At 40.5% G+C, this 20094-nt stretch overlaps 1 protein-coding gene across 1 annotated transcript in view; it reads left to right on the forward strand.

Moving 5' to 3' along the window:
• The first annotated feature begins 15960 nt into the window (after window positions 1-15960).
• Window positions 15961-20094, forward strand: part of csmd3b (CUB and Sushi multiple domains 3b) — a 433532-nt gene continuing 429398 nt past the window's right edge. Inside the window, exon 1 of the mRNA XM_085346113.1 lies at window positions 15961-16210. Coding sequence (XP_085202239.1) covers window positions 15961-16210 — 250 coding nt within the window. The remainder of the gene's footprint in view (window positions 16211-20094) is intronic.

The following is a 20094-nucleotide window of genomic DNA, read 5'->3' on the forward strand; positions in this document are numbered from 1 at the left end:
TTATCTGACTCTTTACTACTCTTTGGCTTAAAGGTAGATGACTTTGGATTAAAGTCTCCTTTGGACTTAGAATAATGGCCTCTCTCTTTTGCATAATAGTGTGGCTTTACTGACATTACACTTAACTGTGTTTTCAGCTCTTTGACTTCTTTTCTTAACTGTTGCACTTCGCTGCTTGTGTCTGATTTCTCTTTTTTCTTTTCTCTGGACATCTTTTTGTGGCTTGACTCGGTAAAATGAGACTGCTTGTTGAGCTCTTTCAGCTTTTCTTTTAGCTCCTGAATTTCGGACTGAAAATCATGTTGCTGACAGCCTTTAGAGTCTGTTTCACTTGCTACTTGCACTGCATGCACATGCGGTCTCTGTGCTGGTTTTTTGAGTTTTTGTCTTGCAGCTTCACGCTCCTCTTCTTCTCGAATTTCTTTGAGTAGGCTTAAAAATGTCGGGGGATCATTTCGCTTATCTCTTAGACCTAGCTGAAGCAGCATGAAGTCTGATTCAGTGGCACCTTTAATGAGTTGCTCAAGTCTTGCTCTGTTGGCTTCATCTACCTGTAGGCCTCCTTTTTGCACTACTTTGTTCAGTAATCTTTCCAGTCTCAGCAAGAAGTTAGACAAGCACTCACCTTGTCTTTGATGCATAGCTCTGAATGTGAGATACAATTCCTCACCGGATTCTGAGGTTCCAAAGGTACTTTCCAATGCCTGTAAGTAATCCATATGGTTTGCCATGGGATTAGACATGCGCACTGCTTGAATGATCTCCAGCGCTGGCCCTTTGAGACTCTCAATAATCCTTCTGCGTTTCTCCTTATCTGAGCACTCATACTCATCAGTCATGAACTTTACTTGTTCTAACCAGCTGTCTAAATTGTCTTCACCAGGTGGAGTAGGGTGGACTCCAGAGAAGATTCTAAACCGACGGTATGACTGGCTTTCATTTGGCTTTGACTGCAAAACATCTCCTACCGCCCGAATGATTGACTCAGGGTTGCTGTTCCATGAGGTGCTAGGATCACATAGTCTTTTAACATCCTCCAATGTTTTCCCTTCATCATGTAGAAATCTGTCCAACTTCTCTGTGAATAGGTCAGAGTTTGTTTCTTGTTCCGCAACAACTATTTTCCATTTACCTCCTTCTCTAAAGGAAATCACCTCTGGTGGAACTTTGGTAGGATCGACTTCTTGACGGCATTCACATAACATGGTCAGGGTTTGATTATTGGCATCAAACATTTTTCCTCTTACTCTTACCTTGCCCAAGGTTTTTACTTGTTCGAGTGTTTCTTCTACTGTGGATATTTCTTCCTCTTCAGACACTCCAAGAACTAGGATGGCATGTGCCTGATCAAGCCCTTCACCTCTGCACCAATTTGCAAGATTTGGTTGTGAAACATTACTTTTAGTGGCCATAGTTTTAACAACTTACTTTGTAGAGGGAAGACAAGAAATAAATTAAAATTACTTTTTAGGACCAGTGTGACTCTTAGTCACTTTAAGGTTACAGCAGATTTAGTGGTAAGTTAAAAGTTATATAATACAACAAAACAATCCCAGCGGTGCCTCCAATGTGTAGCACCCAACTCAAGTAGCTCTGGATTAACCCTCGGTTAAGATGGTGATAGTACTCTGAGTGGGGCCCTGGGTACGTTACTTATTTTATTGGTAAACAGGAGAAACGATAGCTAACCAGTTTTAACCTTTGTACTTATAAATCTTAATGTTGGCGGTGCCTCCACTTAGTGAAAATAAGGAGTTCTGTTTAATCTTCACTAAGAATAATGAATTTATCTAACATGCTAAACCTCTCTTTTACCTTTTTAATAACCCTTATCACTTATAAACTCTGCAAATCATAAATATGACACAACACAAAACTTTAAATTCAAAATGTAAGATTTAGTCAAACCAAAGTATGATTTAAATAAAAAAAAACAATATTCCAAGTTCTGAAGTGTTTCCTTACAATTCAATTGGATGGTTTTTCCCTCTTCACAATTCACAGTCAATGTTTAGAAACAACACATTTATCCAAGATATTCCCCTTTCAAGTTCAGTTCAAATTTGTAACCTTTTAGAGCTCCTTTACTGAAACCGTTGCAGGCCTGATCGTTGCTCGGGCTCGTTGGGCCAGAAAAAACACACAAATGGCCGCTTCGCTTGATAAACAAGCAGAAAACAAAACGCACGTGCTCGTGGCTACTCACAAATCCTTTGGGCTAAGTGCGAGGACAAGCTGAGGGGCAGGCTCGGTTTGTGACCATGCGGCCTCCACTCGGCAACGTGGTCGGAATTAGCGGCATACATGGGCTGCTGAGCACACTGGGACAAACCCACGGAAATCCTATCCACAGCAGAAGGGTCCAGAGAATTCCTCTCGGTCCACTGTGCATTAGAGATTACTATTTAGTTCCATAGAGTAATCTGTAGCTTACATACTCAGCATACATAGCTAATACAGACTCTAAAATGCTAACATGCTAACTCGCGATTAACATCATACATTTTAAGTACTTATACATCCCGTTTAAGCTCAATGCTAACTCCACATTCAGTACTCACTCATCACAGGGCAAAACAGTCCATAACAGGAACGTAGACTCTGCATCCACGGCTATTGTTTTGACTATTCTCCCGTTAGCTCTGGTACACAACCTCCTCCGATAACGTGCTGCTGCCGACTCTCACTAGCTTAGTTTTTCTTTTCTTCGCCTCACTTAGATCCCGCCTCCCTTACGTCTGATTGGACAATAGGTTTACATCAACCAATGGGATAAGAACAAATACAAGATTTACAAGCTCATTTTGGGTTGTCAAACAACTTGAAGCAAATACAAAGTTTTCCTTGTTTTACATTAGATAACAAACCTTTGGGTTTCTTGTAACTTTAACTCCATGAACACTTAAATTATAATTGACTTCTATTTATTGTGATTTTAAACACGTTTTTAATGCATTTGATCTCTTGTTTTGTTTTTTAAACACATATGAAATATTTACAATAAAGTTTTTACATGACAATATTTATATCCTCTTAACCTGTAGTGTCTAAAATAGATATTTGAGACCAGGCTACATAAGCTTCCTCAGTCTACAGATAGTTTGATATGTATGGAATGGAACTGGATCAGTTTAAACCATGCTGAGTTCTTCTGTTGGGGCAAAGTATTGTGATCATAAGCCTGTAACATGCACATACATTTGGCTTTTGAGACTGCTGTGAGTCAACAAGCACAAAGTTGACCCAGAATCAGAATCAACATTTATTGCCAAGTATGTTCCAAATAATTTGGAGCATAACAGTGACATAGAAGGGTAAAACAGTGCATAAGCAAATAATTCAAGGAACAAAAGTTTTCCCCCACCGCCAGAAATCCTGGCCAACAACACATCTGCATGAGTCTAATACATGTCTCTCTCAGTGACCTGTCACCAAGGGTTACAAAAAAACCCCTCATATTTCCAGCATAGCCATCTATCTGGGACACGGACAGATGCATCCTCCCCTGAGGCTCCAACTTTTACTTAAATACTATAAAAAACCAAAGAACTGAGATAGGTCATCACCAAACCAACACAAAGCACCAGGCAGTAACAGCAAAAACAACCAACACTTGCGGCACAGCATGCACTCATACTTCCATTTGCATGAAGAGCAAGGAGAAATAATGTTTTTCTTCGTTTTTTTGTCATCATTTTGTCTTGAAAGGAGAACTAATTTGGACTCTAGCAGAGGAGCTTTGCATCTCTTGCAGTTCAAAACAATCCATATTTATCTCATAAGCCTTTGAACCCGATTGTGCTTTCTTTTACTCACATCTCAGTTACTTAACCTGAATATGGATGATGTCTCAAACAGCAAATAGGATTAGTGGAAAATATTGACATTGTATGAAATTATAATCTTTTTTGAACAACACTAAGTCTCTGACCTCTCTTTTTTGGCCAGAATGAAGGTTTATTTGCGTTATTACTGTGATGTGAATACTTTTTCATGACAGCTAATTCTTTATTGTACGTGAATTCTATGATTTTTTTTTAATTTTTTTTAACAAATTTGATCTGACTCAAGTAAATCAGAATCCTTCATTTGAGCATGACAAATCCTTACACCAAGCTGGCTTAATATTTAAAGTAATAAAAAAAAACCACTACAAAAAAACATGTGAGCAGAAGGGATTTTCTCAACTAATTCTTGGCAAGAAATAGACTCATTTCCCAATATGTTGAGCTATTTCTTTAATTGGCATGCGTGTGGCACGTTTTGATTGCTTCCACTGCAGAGGTGTTCCAGAAAACCTACACATTCGCACATTGGCGACATAGATTATCCACTTCATTCCAATCAAGAAAACACTGATGTCCATCCTCTTGTTGTGCTTCAAGTACATTTCAGATTTATTTTCTTCCATTAGATCTGTGATAATATATTCTGCAGAAGCATGACACAGAGTGAAATGTAAAGTACAAGCAATGCATAAACAAAAGTCAGTGAATGCAGCTTAGTAAGACATTTATGGAGACACATAGGGGAGAAGAGGAAGAGGTAACAGACATAAATGCAACATGGAACAGGCTGTGCTGGTTTATTATCATAATACCGTGACTGGTCTAGTTTTTCATTAAAAATAATTTGTTTCTAAATAGTTTGAGTAATTCCTCTTAGGTTTGACCTCACAGGGAAAACAGCAGCATCATTTACTCATATCTGTGTCACACAAAGGACTCCTTGCACCTTGGGAAGGAAAGTACCATAAGAGCACCACACAGGGAGGAGATTGAGGTGAATGGATGTGTCAATAAATTTACCAAACTTAACATTTTCAATTAACAAAATGACTAATTAATTCATGTAATTTGGACATATCATTGCACACTGAGCCTTTCTATCCACTCCTACACGTTTAAAAGCTCCTCCAATTTCTGATACAACTGCAAGTCTGAAGCTGAGTCACTTACACCTCTTGTCTAACTCCAGAACAGGCTCCCTAAACTTTTAATGTGTACAGTGCCTACTTTCAAAATCACTGCAATGTGAAAAATGAAGAATCATTTAATGGAAACTCATCAATACATCTGAACATGTAGACTCTTCTATATGTGCTTTACACCAAACTTTGCTGCAAACCCTCAATAAATATGATTAAACGCAGCTGAAATACATAAAATCAAAGTTTAATTTGTTTAAAAAATAATATCATTAAGGAAAATTTTCTTTTTTTTTCTTCTTCTAACAGTTTTTAATTCAATTGAGGCAATTTTAATGGAGATAAACAGAAAGATTGGATGAATGCATTTTTTTTTGACAGGTCTGAAAACCACTGTACTCCACTTTCTCTCTTTTGATGATGTTTCTAAATGTGACCTCATTGTTTACTTCATTAGACTGAAAGCTGTAAATTCAATTTTTCTCATCCCAAACACACACACACAGTTTGCATAGTGACACACGCGCGCACACTCCCAATTGCTCCTTATTTATCTGGTGTGGCTAGTGACAGCTTCTCGGTTGGTGCTGGATTTACAACTCTAAAATGCCCTGCCTGTGTGTGCAAGTTTCTGTGATTGAGGATGTGGTTGTGTCCTGCTCTGATAGTGTAGAGAGGAAAGACGTTGTGAAAAGAGGGAATGAGATGTAGATAAATAACCACTTCAGAAGATTTCTCCTTTCCTGCAGGCAGTGTGTGAGACTGAAGAAAGGGTAAAGTAGTGTGTGTGTGTGTGTGTGTGAGAGAGACACAGAGAGGTAGATACAGATTGAAAGAGGGAGTATAAAAGCAGGCACTACAATACTTAGATTCAGTCCATCTCACTCAAAATGGCTCCAGACCACAATCTATCACTGCTTTATTAGAGAATACACACAAACACATAGACACACACGGCTCAGTTGAGTGCAGTAGATTTCATCCAAATCACTGCCATCTGAAAGTAATGGGAGCCGGTGGCTGAGGGCCATGTCCAGTACACCCCTTAAAAACCAGACGGCATTTCAATATCTTATTTCAGGGCGCAATAATACTAAGAGGATTGCTCTCAGACTCGTTTAAAGTTTTGTTTTATCAGCTGAAAGACTTAAAGATAAATGCTGCTTGACGGAGATGCCAGTGTGCATAAACAGCAGTAAAGTGGGTGTTATCTCTCAGAGCAAAAGAACATTTTTACCATGGGGTAAAATCATAGACTGTATAGAAAAGATGGGCAAAGTGAAACGTGACGCTCATGTGCCTTAAACCTGCATTCTTTCTAATGGCCAGCAGAGGGCATCTACCCTGGTTGCAAAAATAAGTCTGATTGCATACCAGGCTATATGAACATAATATACTTATTATATATAAAAAATTATATTAACAAAAAGTTTAATGATGAATTTATGATCTCAGTCACTATTTTCAAGTCTTACAACCGCAGAAAAAAGTACTTGGATAATAACACAATTTTTCACACGTTGGCTTTGTACACTATTTTACAATTATAACCATTTTTTAAACACAGTCCCTCATTTTCACAGGCTCAGAAGTAATTGGACAGCGTAATAGTCACACAACACCTGCTCCCTCAGTATTTCATGACAAATTAAGCAGATAAATGATCTGGAGTTGATTCCAAGTGTTTATCTTTAAATTGTTACCCATTCACTGGAAGTCTAAATATGAGGCGTAGAGAGAGATTACAATAGAAATGAAGAAAGCCACCATTTGAATAAAAAAACAAAGTGTGAGTCACGTCTGCTTTCAAAAACTCAAAATTGGGTCAAAAATTATGATCAGAAAGAAGCTATTGAACAGGAAGTGGCTCTGTCCATCTTTTATATCCAGGCTATGTTTAAATTCTATAGGTAGCTTCCTTTTTATGTAAGAATGTACACTGTCTCTAATGTATTGAAAATGCTTGAATGCCTAAACAAAACAATGCTTTTGTGCAGCAGCCATATGTTTTACTCAATTTCTGTTTTCACATCCAAGGATGCCACTTTACATGTGGGTGGGTGAACTGTTGTGAAATGACCAAAGTCAAGTTTTTAAGAATAAAAAGAAACTGGGTGGTATTTATATCTATACTCTAGTCACTGGACTTACTCAGCAAACAAAGCATTGTGATAGCCTTCAACTCTGCGTGAACACAATAAACAAAATGTCAGGGTGTCTGTGAAACCTCATACGAACAGTGACTGAATGTTGCACATACAGTGGGGCAAAAAAGTATTTAGTCAGCCACCGATTGTGCAAGTTCCCCCACTTAAAATGATGACAGAGGTCAGTAATTTGCACCAGAGGTACACTTCAACTGTGAGAGACAGAATGTGAAAAAAAAATCCATGAATTCACATGGTAGGATTTGTAAAGAATTTATTCGTAAATTAGGGTGGAAAATAAGTATTTGGTCACCTCAAACAAGGAAAATCTCTGGCTCTCACAGACCTGTAACGTCTTCTGTAAGAAGCTTTTCTGTCCCCCACTCGTTACCTGTATGAATGGCACCTGTTTGAACTCATCATCTGTATAAAAGACACCTGTCCACAGCCTCAAACAGTCAGACTCCAAACTCCGCCATGGCCAAGACCAAAGAGCTTTCGAAGGACACCAGGAAAAGTATTGTAGACCTGCACCAGACTGGGAAGAGTGAATCTACAATAGGAAAGCAGCTTGGTGTGAAGAAATCAACTGTGGGAGCAATCATCAGAAAATGGAAGACATACAAGACCATCGATAATCTCCCTCGATCTGGGGCTCCACGCAAGATCTCATCCCGTGGGGTCAAAATGATCATGAGAACGGTGAGCAAAGATCCCAGAACCACACGGGGGGACCTGGTGAATGACCTGCAGAGAGCTGGGACCAAAGTAACAAAGGTCACCATCAGTAACACACTACAACGGCAGGGAATCAAATCCCGCAGTGCCAGACGTGTTCCGCTGCTGAAGCCAGTGCATGTCCAGGCCCGTCTGAAGTTTGCCAGAGAGCACATGGATGATACAGCAGAGGATTGGGAGAATGTCATGTGGTCAGATGAAACCAAAGTAGAACTTTTTGGTATAAACTCAACTCGTCGTGTTTGGAGGAAGAAGAATACTGAGTTGCATCCCAAGAACACCATACCTACTGTGAAGCATGGGGGTGGAAACATCATGCTATGGGGCTGTTTTTCTGCCAAGGGGACAGGACGACTGATCCGTGTTAAGGACAGAATGAATGGGGCCATGTATCGTGAGATTTTGAGCCAAAACCTCCTTCCATCAGTGAGAACTTTGAAGATGAAACGAGGCTGGGTCTTCCAACATGACAATGATCCAAAACACACCGCCTGGGCAACAAAGGAGTGGCTCCGTAAGAAGCATTTGAAAGTCCTGGAGTGGCCTAGCCAGTCTCCAGACCTCAACCCCATAGAAAATCTGTGGCGGGAGTTGAAAGTCCGTGTTGCTCGGCGACAGCCCCAAAACATCACTGCTCTCGAGAAGATCTGCATGGAGGAATGGGCCAAAATACCAGCTACTGTGTGTGCAAACCTGGTAAAGACCTATAGTAAACGTTTGACCTCTGTTATTGCCAACAAAGGTTATGTTACAAAGTATTGAGTTGTATTTTTGTTATTGACCAAATACTTATTTTCCACCCTGATTTACGAATAAATTCTTTACAAATCCTACCATGTGGATTCATGGATTTTTTTTTCACATTCTGTCTCTCACAGTTGAAGTGTACCTCTGGTGCAAATTACTGACCTCTGTCATCGTTTTAAGTGGGGGAACTTGCACAATCGATGGCTGACTAAATACTTTTTTGCCCCACTGTACGAGGTTTCTGCTAAACACTGACAGTAACACTATTCCTCCCCGCTTACTTTTTTCAATCAGATGGCCTCTGTATCTGTCCTCCCAATAACCAGGGGTAACACTCTTGATATTGTCTGCCATGTGTGAAACTAATCAGAGCCAAAACCTGGTGTGTGTGTGTGTGTGTGTGTGTGTGTGTGTGTGTGTGCTTGCAATAGCCACTGGCACCTTGTTGTAAAGTCAATGATGCTGCTTCTTGTTGTACACTACCCCGTTGCACACAGACAGACACACACACACACACACACATTCACACACTCTCATACAATCTGTCTCCCTCCATACACACCCCACGAGCAACATTGCTTGTATACAGGCAGCTGGTGATGAACAAATATTCTCTCTGTTGTGGGGTGTGTGGGCATTATTGCCTGCATAACTGTGCATGTGTGTGTGTGTGTGTGTGTTTGCAAAACGGGAATAACTTGATCGTGTCGACAGCAGCCGCCTTCCCGCCCTCCGGCACTGTGGCTCCTGATTGGATATCTCGTTAGTCAATTACCTCATTAGCGCATGTCCCATTGAGGGATCATGCTCCAGTGACAAAAATAAATAAATAAATCCATCCTTTTGTTTTGCTTGGATGCTTTTCTTCACAAGATTCCTTACATATGGGATTCCTATGTCCCACATTTGCAGTTAAGCCGTCTGCTCATTTACTGACATGACCGGTTTTTGCTAGTCCCGCAAGGGCTCAAGTCAAATAGTCAGAATGCACATCTGGCAGCGTAATGCTCCTAGCACCGGGGCGTCCTGCTGTTCTTGAGCATATCAATTACATTCAGTGAGATTCCTCTCCATATTAAAGAGATTTAAATCAAACCTGTCACTGCTACATGACTGTCAGGCTCAGTGTAGTCATTATACAGTTTATCCGTCTCTTGGGTAGGGTCAATGAATAGAAAAGACAAATAAACAAAGATGATTTTTCAACACCTGTGTGAATGTACAGATGAAAGGATCTGGTAATAGGGAACTCGGTGTTGTTTACCGCTCATCTGTTGGCTTTAATACTTTACTGTTAAAAGGACAATTGATCTTTGAAATAGCAAATTATTGCTGAATCTGTGCTCAGGCTAAAAGAATTTGTATAACCTGACACTTGAAGTTTAGTGATTTTCTGAATGACCATATTGAGTACACTTTTACAGCATGGAACAGCCGTATACCACGCTGACACTTTGCTTTACTGTAAAAATGAGAGACACAAACAGTTAGAATATAGTCAAAATGCAGAGTTTGGGCCATGTATGTGAGTTTGAAAATGATTATTGCATGAGAACAGAAGGACAGTGGTGTGGTCTCTCCCAGGTTACTAATGAATTGCCTTTTTTTTTCAGCTTTACTTGCTTCTATGCGCTATTGCTTCAGGATAATTCAGACATGACAAACACAATACAACATAATTTGTATAAAAAGGGCCGTTTAAAAAAAAACAACCTAGGATGTTCCATTGTCCTATTCACAATTCCCATAATAAGGCCTGTAAACAGAGAAGAAAATTGACAATTGATATAATCTGATGCCAGCTGTTGGCTTCTGGATCCAAATAGACTGGATGTGTCGCCTCTAATCATCAAAAACAAACTTTGACTGTTCACAACAATAGCAAAGTAATGGATACAAACAAATAGGATTTTGAAATGCAGCAGTGATATATGCCATATCATTTGAACCATTGGTACCACTCTGTAGGAAAGCCTACAGAGATAAATCAGGTTCAGGTCTGTCAACAACGTTGCTTTGAACAAGACAGTGATGCCTCTACCTGCTCGCAATATATAAGCTCTTCTGGATGAAGCTTAGTATGCAGCAGAATAAGGAAAGTATGTAAAGTGAATCTTAGTTTCTTGGGTTTCTAGGACATGCTGGAATACATTACATCTGTCTGCTGTGTATGTCTAGTTTTTGGGGCAATTGCAAAGAACCACTGTGAATAGTGAATTACTCATGAAAGTCTCTCTAGCATTCTCCCCCTCCATGATCCCCCCCCCACCAACCCATTTTATTCGTTAGCCACAGGACCTCCTTCCATCCCCCTCTTGTCTCCCTCCTTCCCTGGACTTTATCTGCATTTCTCTAACCTGAGTGTTTTTTACCATAATTTTTTTGTCTTTCCTTCCTGTCTTCTTCCTTTTTGCCTTTTCACCCACTTTCCTTTTCTCATTTCTTCTCCTCTGCTCCTTTTGGCTCTTCTTTTGTTGTACAGCCTTCTTTTTCCTCTTTGCATCTTTTAGTGCATTCTTGCCTTCTGCTCCTCTCCTTTTCACACCCCTACATATCTCCCACCTAACACCTTTCCCTCCATTCTCTCCCTTTTTACATCCCACTCTTACTTCCATTCTACTCTCCTTTCTCTCTTTCTCTCTCCAGACATGAACCTCACGCTTGCCTTATTGATTTCTGAAAGCAACAGACAGCTAATGTAGGGCCCAGAAATTGTGCACACGGAGGATTCAAGACATCCATGTACATGCATATGGACTAGATACGCACGCAGACTCCAAGAAACAGCAGTTTTGCACTGAATATTGAAATGATGCCAAAATGATTAACACAAGTTTTTGTTTGGGAGAAAGTGAGAGAGAAGAAGGGGGAGAGAAGGTGCCTGTAGATGGCAGAAGAGTGCTTCAAGGGAGCATTTGGGAGCAGGTTTCACAAACACACACATACATTCAGGCATGCAAGCCAGTTCGGTGTCACATATTCCTGCTAACTCTCACATAGATGCATGTACACAATTTCACCAGTGTTGGATATTCCTCCACCACATAAACGTTTCTTAAAATCATTTCAGAACAGAAAAGCACACATGCCCCGTTTACTCGCCTCTTCTCCGCACACTCAGATGCTGTAAATTTCACCAGAGCTGCACTCAAACTGAGAATCAATGATCAGGAAATCAAAAGCACTGTTACTAATTTAATACTATTAATTACCTACTGAGAGAGAATGGCTTGTATTGTTTTTTTTTCTATTTGTGTGTGTATGTGTTTGTGCCAAACACCAACCGTAGCAGGAATGAATCCCACGTAGATGGGTGGATATACTGCAGGATTGCAATGCACAGATATGATCATGGCAGGATTAACTTACAGAAAAGTAGTTTAGATTACAATGAAGGCTGAGTTTGAAGATGGGTGTGGTCTAACACTGTTGTACTGAGTAAGTGGTGACAGAAGTGCACGTCCCACATGCTTGTTTTAACTCCCTATTGACAGACAGATGTAGTAGTCGTGACTAACATAAACCCATTGCAAGATGGTCTCTACTAATGACATGGGAGTAAAACAGACCAAAAATTATGGCTTCCCAAATGGGGGTAGCATATTAGCACTTGAGCCTCTATATAATAACACTTAATGAACTAAATTTATTTATATTTTATATATTTTAAGAGTAGTGCCATCTAGGAAGTGTAAGTGTTAAATATTGTCTGGCAAAGGATAATTGTTTTTACAGTTAGATGCTTTGAAAGACTTTTTGAGCCCTGGATTGGATGTGTGTGTGCACATCTCAGCTTGGAGTTGTTGCAACTAAGTTTTACTGGATCTAATAACATTTGATTATCAGATAAAGATAAACAACATAAAAAATGAAGATAAGGAAAAGAAATTTTAAGATAAGGAGTATGTCAGAAGACTAACTGACACAAAAGTTAACAGAAAACAGAACTGTGGATTGGAGATTGGGTTTGGTAGCTTTTACTGCTCATATTCAGCAACTTCTAGTGTTGTTTTTCATTGATACTTTATATTGTAAAGAATGGTGTGATTAACATTTCATTTTTGGTAGTTATCTAAGTAAGTAACCCCATCTACAGTACATACAGCTACACTCAACCATTCAAAAAACTTCAGCTACAAGCTCAAATTATGTCAGCTGGTATGGCTTCAAGAACTAGATCTCACAGAAATCTCAAGTCTGAATACAACTTAACCTTGAAGGGAAACCATGAGGTAACGGGTGATTGGAGATTCCTTCCTCTAAAGGGTGAATAAAAAAATGGATGTACGTGAAAAATGGATAGCCACAGAGTACACTTGGTCGTTAAAATCAATTTTAGAACAACTTTTACATCAGATGTCATGATTTAGTGTAGAATCACTGATGCCAGTATACAATTTTCTGTCTCTTTGTTTGTGTTTTGAATACAAATCAACTTGCACAAACTTTTAAGCTGGATAATTGGCTGACAGAATTCATTTAATGAAGCCAGTATCAATTTCCCAACTTGTTTGCACAAATGTTTTGTACATTTGAATATTTGTAGCACATTTTAAATGTAGACTTTTTGTTAGTTTGGCATCAACAACAATTTGACCATTGGGATTTGTTACACAATGAATGTTGACTAACAAGAGTGGACAACAAGCCAACATATACTCTTCTTCTCTTTTTGTGCTGCCTGCAAATTTCAACTGAATAAAGACACAAAAGTTTAATCCAAGAAATTTTGAGGATTGCTGGAAAGTTGTGATATCAAAAGTGACAACACAAACTGTTTAAAGAAAAACAATGCATAATTATCCATTTTCTTCTCTCTGTGCAATTCAGGGTTGCAGATGCCTGTCACAGCTGTCACCACTTAACCAAACACTATGGATTTGACTACTGGGGCAACCTGAAGTACCCACTGTGGACCCTTGCAAGAATATACAAATTCCACACAGACATGCCTGGATACCTGGATTTTAACCCAGGACCTTCTTGCTGTGAGTAAGTTGGAAATATTATAATTCCTTACGGAAATAATCAGGTTGGTATCTTGTCTTAAATCAAACCATTACATGAAACTGAAAAACCCAGAAATGCACAGATGGGAATTTAACCTAACAAAGACTAATGAAAATGAACTTTTTGCAGAAATATTCATTCTAAATTCCCCATTATGTCCAACAGTGGGTTAACGACACTCAATGGGATTAACCTTCCTTTCAGTGAAATGGACAATGCTTGTTAATTGGAAGGTGGAGAAATTGGATTCTTTTAATATAGACACCAGGCTTAAAGATTATTTGGATTCGGCGTCAATGGAGCAAGCAGCATTGGCTCATCAAGGTCTTCATCCACCCACATAGCCTCTTTAAGCCTGCTAAGTATGAACATAAGGCTGTAACAAAAATCATAGAACCATATATAGACTTTTTTTCTTTTTTGGACATTTCTGATTTTAATCCAGGCTTTAACAGATAAAAGTCATGACACAGTGATGTGTTTTTTCCTATGCCAATTGTTTCCCTTCAGCATATAAAAAAGCAAGAAATGAATCTAAATAAATCAATACATAAACTCCAAAACTGCACACTGGAGGGACCTGACCTGTTGGGTGTTTAGTCATTGTAACCTCTTGGCCTTGCCTCCATGTTACTTTGTATTTAGTCCATTATTTCTTACCCTTCTTTCCTACCCTTTTGGGGGGAGGAAAAACAAAAAAAAGATACATTTACTGCATAGATGTGGTAAGCTAAATGTGCCTGAAGTGGCATGCTATTTATACCCACTTGCAAACTATTATGAGGTTATCATTCTTTGGTAATGACTTGGTGCATTTACACATTTCCCCTGTGGACTTTGTTAATATAAAGTGGAGGCAAGGAGCTCTGCAAATATACCAAAATAGGGCATTGCCTCTAAACATATTCAAAGCATTAGCTTAAAGTATTTTAGATGCCTTCAAGGGATCAGCAGTGCACTTCAGTCGGCATTAGATACACTCAAACATTTCTGTCTACCATTTACCGCCAAATTCCCACGTTTTCCTCCTTGTATTGATTTTATTTCAAAAGACAAATGGAGTAATTGAGTGATGACTGTTAGTTGATCATTAGTTGGCCCATGTTACTAATTATGAGTTTAATTACCATTTGCTTTAAGATGTACCTTTTGAGTATTTGTTATTTTTTCCCCCGTTTATAATAAATTTTGACTAGACGTTCAGTTTTGGTAAGAAACCATTCCCTGACACCGGTGTAAACCAATGAACACTGTCCTTTTTACAGAGCTGCAGTGGCAAAGAGTGACACCGAGTCAATTTTAGGCTATTATTTCCGACCAAACGCACGTGAATAGAAGCGGGAGCTTACGATGAGCTCTTGAAAGCAGCATCCCTGTATCAGCGCAGAGGGAAGAGACGCACCAACCAGTACACCAGGAGAGAAGACCACAGCACACCGAGCAGAGGGAACGATGCACGTCTCCTAGGGGTTCTGACAAGAGGGATTTTCACTATCCTTTCCTCGTTTGGTTTTCCCAAGAGAACTTAAGGACTGGCTCAACATCACGAGCGAGCTCTGGTTTGACTTGTTTGGTGAGGATAATGAGACGCAGTGACTGTGACGCTTTTTTGAAAAGAAGTCGAATGAATGAGAAACGGTGAGATCAATTTCTCTTATTTGGGGAGGTAAAGGTACATTTTTTTCAGCGCAATTGTTTGTGAAGAAAGAACGAAATTAAGAAAGATAGAAAGAAAGCGAAAGGAGGTGCAGAGAAGGGAAAGAAAAAGAAGCTTTGACACACGCACGGAAGAGAGGAAGATTTTCCGAACAGATACCCTATTAAAAACAGATATCCCTGTTCATTTTTGAGATATTCAGCGGTAAGAAAAAAAAGTCAAGGGGATATACATATTTTTTAAAAGACAGAAAAAGAGGGAACGCGCAGTATACATAAGAGCACAGGAGGAGAGGCATATAAGAAGGGAAAACGCCACAGAGCCTAATATTTTCCGACTGAAGAGGAGATGCAGCTGAGGGGAAGTGTGGATTTGAAGCTCTCCCTCCCTCTCTATCACTTTTCTGCAATGGAACGGGACGGAATAGAGAGGTACTGACGACAAGCACCGCTAAAACCTAGCGGAGAGTGGATTTAAAGACAGAGAGGCAACCTGTGCGCCCGTCCCTTCCACCCCTCTGCTTCTCTGGGCTTTTTTTTTCTCTCCCTCGGTGGATGTTGACTGAATTTATTAGATTTTTTTTTCGGATATGAAGGATTTATCTAGTCTATGTTAGAAGGAGGCGGCAAAGAAAACGCACGCGTCTCCGGTTTCTCTCCCCCTCTCTCTTTCTCTCTCTATCTCTCCAACTCTCTCTCTTTCTCTCTCCCTCCGTTTTCTGGATGTGAAGCAGCATGCGGCCCGGTGAGAGCTTAGAGGGCTCGAGCTCGGCTCACGGAAGATGTATTGATGCTAATAATATTACTAATAGCGGCACGGAACGCTGTCTCACGCACCTCTCGTCGGCTACGAGGAGGATGAAGAGGGTGACGACGAAGAGGAGGATGAGGGGGACGAACGAGAGGATGAGGGACGGAGGAATGACGGCGATGCGCTGTTTTCTGTGGAGTCTCGTTCTCTGCTCGCTCTCATCGCGCGCCCAAGGTAAGGGGATGCGACACCCGCAAACACACAGACACACACGCGCATACACAGACAGTTAATAAGCGAACCCACACGCAGTCACACGGTTTGAGTGAGAATGGCCGGCAGTACATTTTTTCTTCTTCTTCTTTTAATTTTTTCTTCTTTTTCTTTACTGATGCAGTCAAGCGCGCGCGCGTTTGTAAAGAGGAAAGTGTGGGTGTGCTTCTGCTAGTGTGCGAGAGGTGTCTGCGTGCGCGCGAGGATGTCTGCGAGGTGTCAGTGCAAGAGTGTGAGTGAGAAGGGGTTGGGGATGTATGCGTGGATGTATGGTGTGTTGCGGGGCAAAGCAGAGAAAAGGGAATTGGCATACAGGTAGGATGAAGGGAAAGAGGGAGAGATGAGTGGAACAGGCAACAGCTTCTCTCCCTCTTTCCTCGTTTTCTGGTTGCTTCAGTTTGCGCTCTCTCTCTCTCTCTCTCTCTCTCTCTCTCTCTCTCTCTCTCTCTCATCCTTCTCTTCAATACAGCCATTGAGCTGGTAGCCAATAAATATTCTTGCGGTAGCTCTTGGGCTGTGGCAGCGAACGTGAGTTGCTTATACCAAAGTGTGTGCGGGAGTGTGTTTGTCTGTGTGTGTGTGTGCATGAGTGTGAACGTGAGTTGCTTCTAGTGATGAGGCCCAAGCCTTACACAGCATTTTATTCCCAAACCTCCTCCACCATGACCATTTCTTCTTCTTCTTTTTTTTTCTGAAACTGCATTTCAGTCAAAAGATGTTATATAATTCTGGTGTCCCCCCCACCACCTCTTTTTCTTTTCTATCTTAGACACTTTCTGTCCTTGTCCTTGCTCTTTCTCTTCCCCCTCCCTCTCTCCTCCTTGTTTCACTTGCTCCCACTCTTTCCTTTCTTGAGTGAAATAAAATGTTAAAATATTCACAGCGTGGCACCCCCTCTCCTGCCTTCTTTGTCTGTCTTTCCTTGCTTTCCATTTTTAGTCCTGTCTTTCTGATCCTTTTCAAAAATGTCGTATGAACGCGCACATTTGAGTGAGCTCACACACCCAGGCAAACGCAGTCACTGCTGCGTCAGGTGAGGCTTTTGTGGTGTTTAGAGTAACCGAGTCTTAATCATCGCATCTAGAGGAAAGGATGGTGTAGAAGAGGGAAAAGATGGATAGAGAAGAAGTAGAGGAAGTAGGGATGTGGGAAGAGGGAGGTGAGCTGAGTGACAGAGAGAGGGAGAAATAACACGATAGGAAGAAGACAGAACAAGTTTAGAGACTCGAGCAGGACCAGGTTTCTAACTGAGCCTGCCCCTTCTATGGGCTTCTGATAACACCCAGCCAAGGTAGTTTCATAAGAAAATATGGCTTCATAAGGGGATAGACTAAGCCTGAAAATTGCACAAGAAGGAAAAGGAAACCTCAAAAATCCAGCTCCAGTGGAAGCTACTGAGAACCGTTTGTCATTGTCATTGCAAAGTCTGTATCATCCTCCAGTGCGGGGAGATTGTGTGTAGGCTGACTGAACAGAAATACTATGGATTTCTACAGCGATTAAGCGAATCGACACAGGGACAGTCTAGACGTGCGGTTTTGCACCATCACAGCATGCAGTGTTGTAGTTTAACGCTAAAAAAAATAACACCCAGGAAACTCCAGACTTTTTTTGTTGCCGATTTCAAAAATACTTTTTTTTTGTTATGGTTCACTTTGATGGACAGATGAGAGATTGTGATTTGTAGGGTGCCAACTGAACAAAGGCAAGAAAGGTAGGATTTCCTCAGGCGCAGAAGATCTAATTTTAAACCCTCGGGGGCACAGATCCTGGCACTGATCTCCTCGCAGCTGTCAAGCCTGTGATAGACCTCATAGCAGCAGATATTTTTAAAAATACTTCTTGGGATAGCTGTTTTATTTAAAGCAGTCTAAAGAGTATCTTTAGAGAAATGCTAATTCTTATTAGGATCAATCGAATGTCAAAGGTATAGAAGCTGGCAAAGTAAGCGGGCAAATAAAGCCTTCTTTAAACGTACAGAGGCTGGAATAAAAAGTAAATAAATGTGTAATTAAATGTCCCCTTGATCCATGCTGACATTTTCAGGACCAAGGCTTTAAAAAGAAGCTGGAAAATTAAAAGCAGCCACCAGCCAAACGCTGTTACATTTTGGCTGTGGCTGGCAAATTAGTCTACTCCACCGGCCATTGGCAGGTAACCAATCATTGTATGGACCTGCAATTCTATTCTAAAAAGCAATCTGGAAGGTAAAGTAATGGTAATGGATTCACACGCTGCTGTAGCCAGTGGACAAAAACATTAATTTCTCAACTTGCTTAACACATTTGACACAAAGATACAGTACCATTTCTGGAGAAGTAGCATCTTTTGTCATGATGCGGGACTTTAATTGAGGAGTCGGTGTTCCTCAAAGTCTTTGTGCAATGAAAGGACTTTAAAGAGGTCATTCATGGAGAGAGCTGATGAAAGGTTTCAATACTCCTAATTTCTTTGGACTCTATGTATCTGAGAGGTGATTATAAAAGTGCTACTCTTTCGTTATGTTTAAAATTAAGTTTTTCTTAACAGTATATCTTGAAAAAATTGCTGTAGTCGTACTCTGCTCTTCTTCTCGCCACTTGTCCTTTCTCCGTTTCATCTGTTCAGCTCTCCTCCTCCTCCCTGCTGCTCTGCTCTCCTCAGCTCATCTCTACCTCTCCTCTCACCCCTTCTCCTGTCGCCTGCTCCTCTATTTTTCTCTCCTCCGCTCAGCATTTCTTCTGTGCTCTCAGCTCTCCTCTAGGCTCCCTCTCTTCATTTCATCTGTCAGATTTGTCCTGTGGCTCCAGAGGCTTAATTTACTCACCAAACATACTAAATTGCACATGTGCACATGCACGCAAGGAAAAACCCACACACATTTTTCACCGTCTCCCAGACCTAAATGTAATCTGGGCTACATTCAACTTGTCAGAATCAAAACGAGAGCTGTGTCCAACCTCTCAACCTGCATGTGCGCAGCAAATATGGATTTGAGCTGTTTTTCAGCAGTGCCACCAGAGATATAACCTTAGAGATTTTTTTAATGACACTATAGATCTCATCAGCACCCAATTTAAAGGACCAACGCTGACTAGTTGAATACGACCAATTATCAATTAGATAGTCGGGTCATTGTCTTCCAGTCATCAGTAGGGTGTAGAATTACATACTGTTTCTGCTGATAGCTAGAATCAGGCATGTGACCATGCAATTAACCCATAAGGCTAAAAATAGCTAATTTAATTTATATTGATTAGCCATGTAGTACTTTGTTCTTGCAACATGAAGAAATTGAAATTTATCAGACATCCTCTGGTAGCATCTAGTAATTTAATGCTGGTCATCAGTGTTAAATTGCAAAGGCTCTAAGGCACGGGGAAACGGTCCACCACCCAGGCTTTACAGCTCATCTCTGCATATCAAAGAATGATTGGAGCAGTCCACAACCCTGATGCTGATTATAAGTCATTGATTGATGTTGTCTATTAATATGCCCCAACTGATCATTTATCTGTGTTAGTTAGGGGGCAAAAATCACTTGATATTCTATCTACAATTGATACTATGTCTTATTGCTGAAACTCACAGAGGGAACTTTTTGTCTCTGCTAGACACATTGTACATTTGGACTATTAGAACACTGTGTTCATAATGAGCCAGAGCAGCATACTCACACAGCAAAGACTTTCTAACACACATTTAATCCTGTGGCTCATGGCTGGTTTCTCAGGGAGGAAGATGTGTCTGTCGTAGAGTCAGCCTCTTGATCGTATAAATAGTTTTGGCTTGCAGAGACAGAGAAAGGAGAAGATGAGGCGAGGTTCAACGGTAAGCATGTAAGGCAATTACCAATTTTGGTTTCT

The sequence above is a fragment of the Diplotaxodon limnothrissa genome, linkage group LG22 (assembly GCF_057381915.1).
Source record: "Diplotaxodon limnothrissa isolate DT_005_m linkage group LG22, D_limnothrissa_male_GT1.1, whole genome shotgun sequence".
NCBI lineage: Eukaryota > Metazoa > Chordata > Actinopteri > Cichliformes > Cichlidae > Diplotaxodon > Diplotaxodon limnothrissa.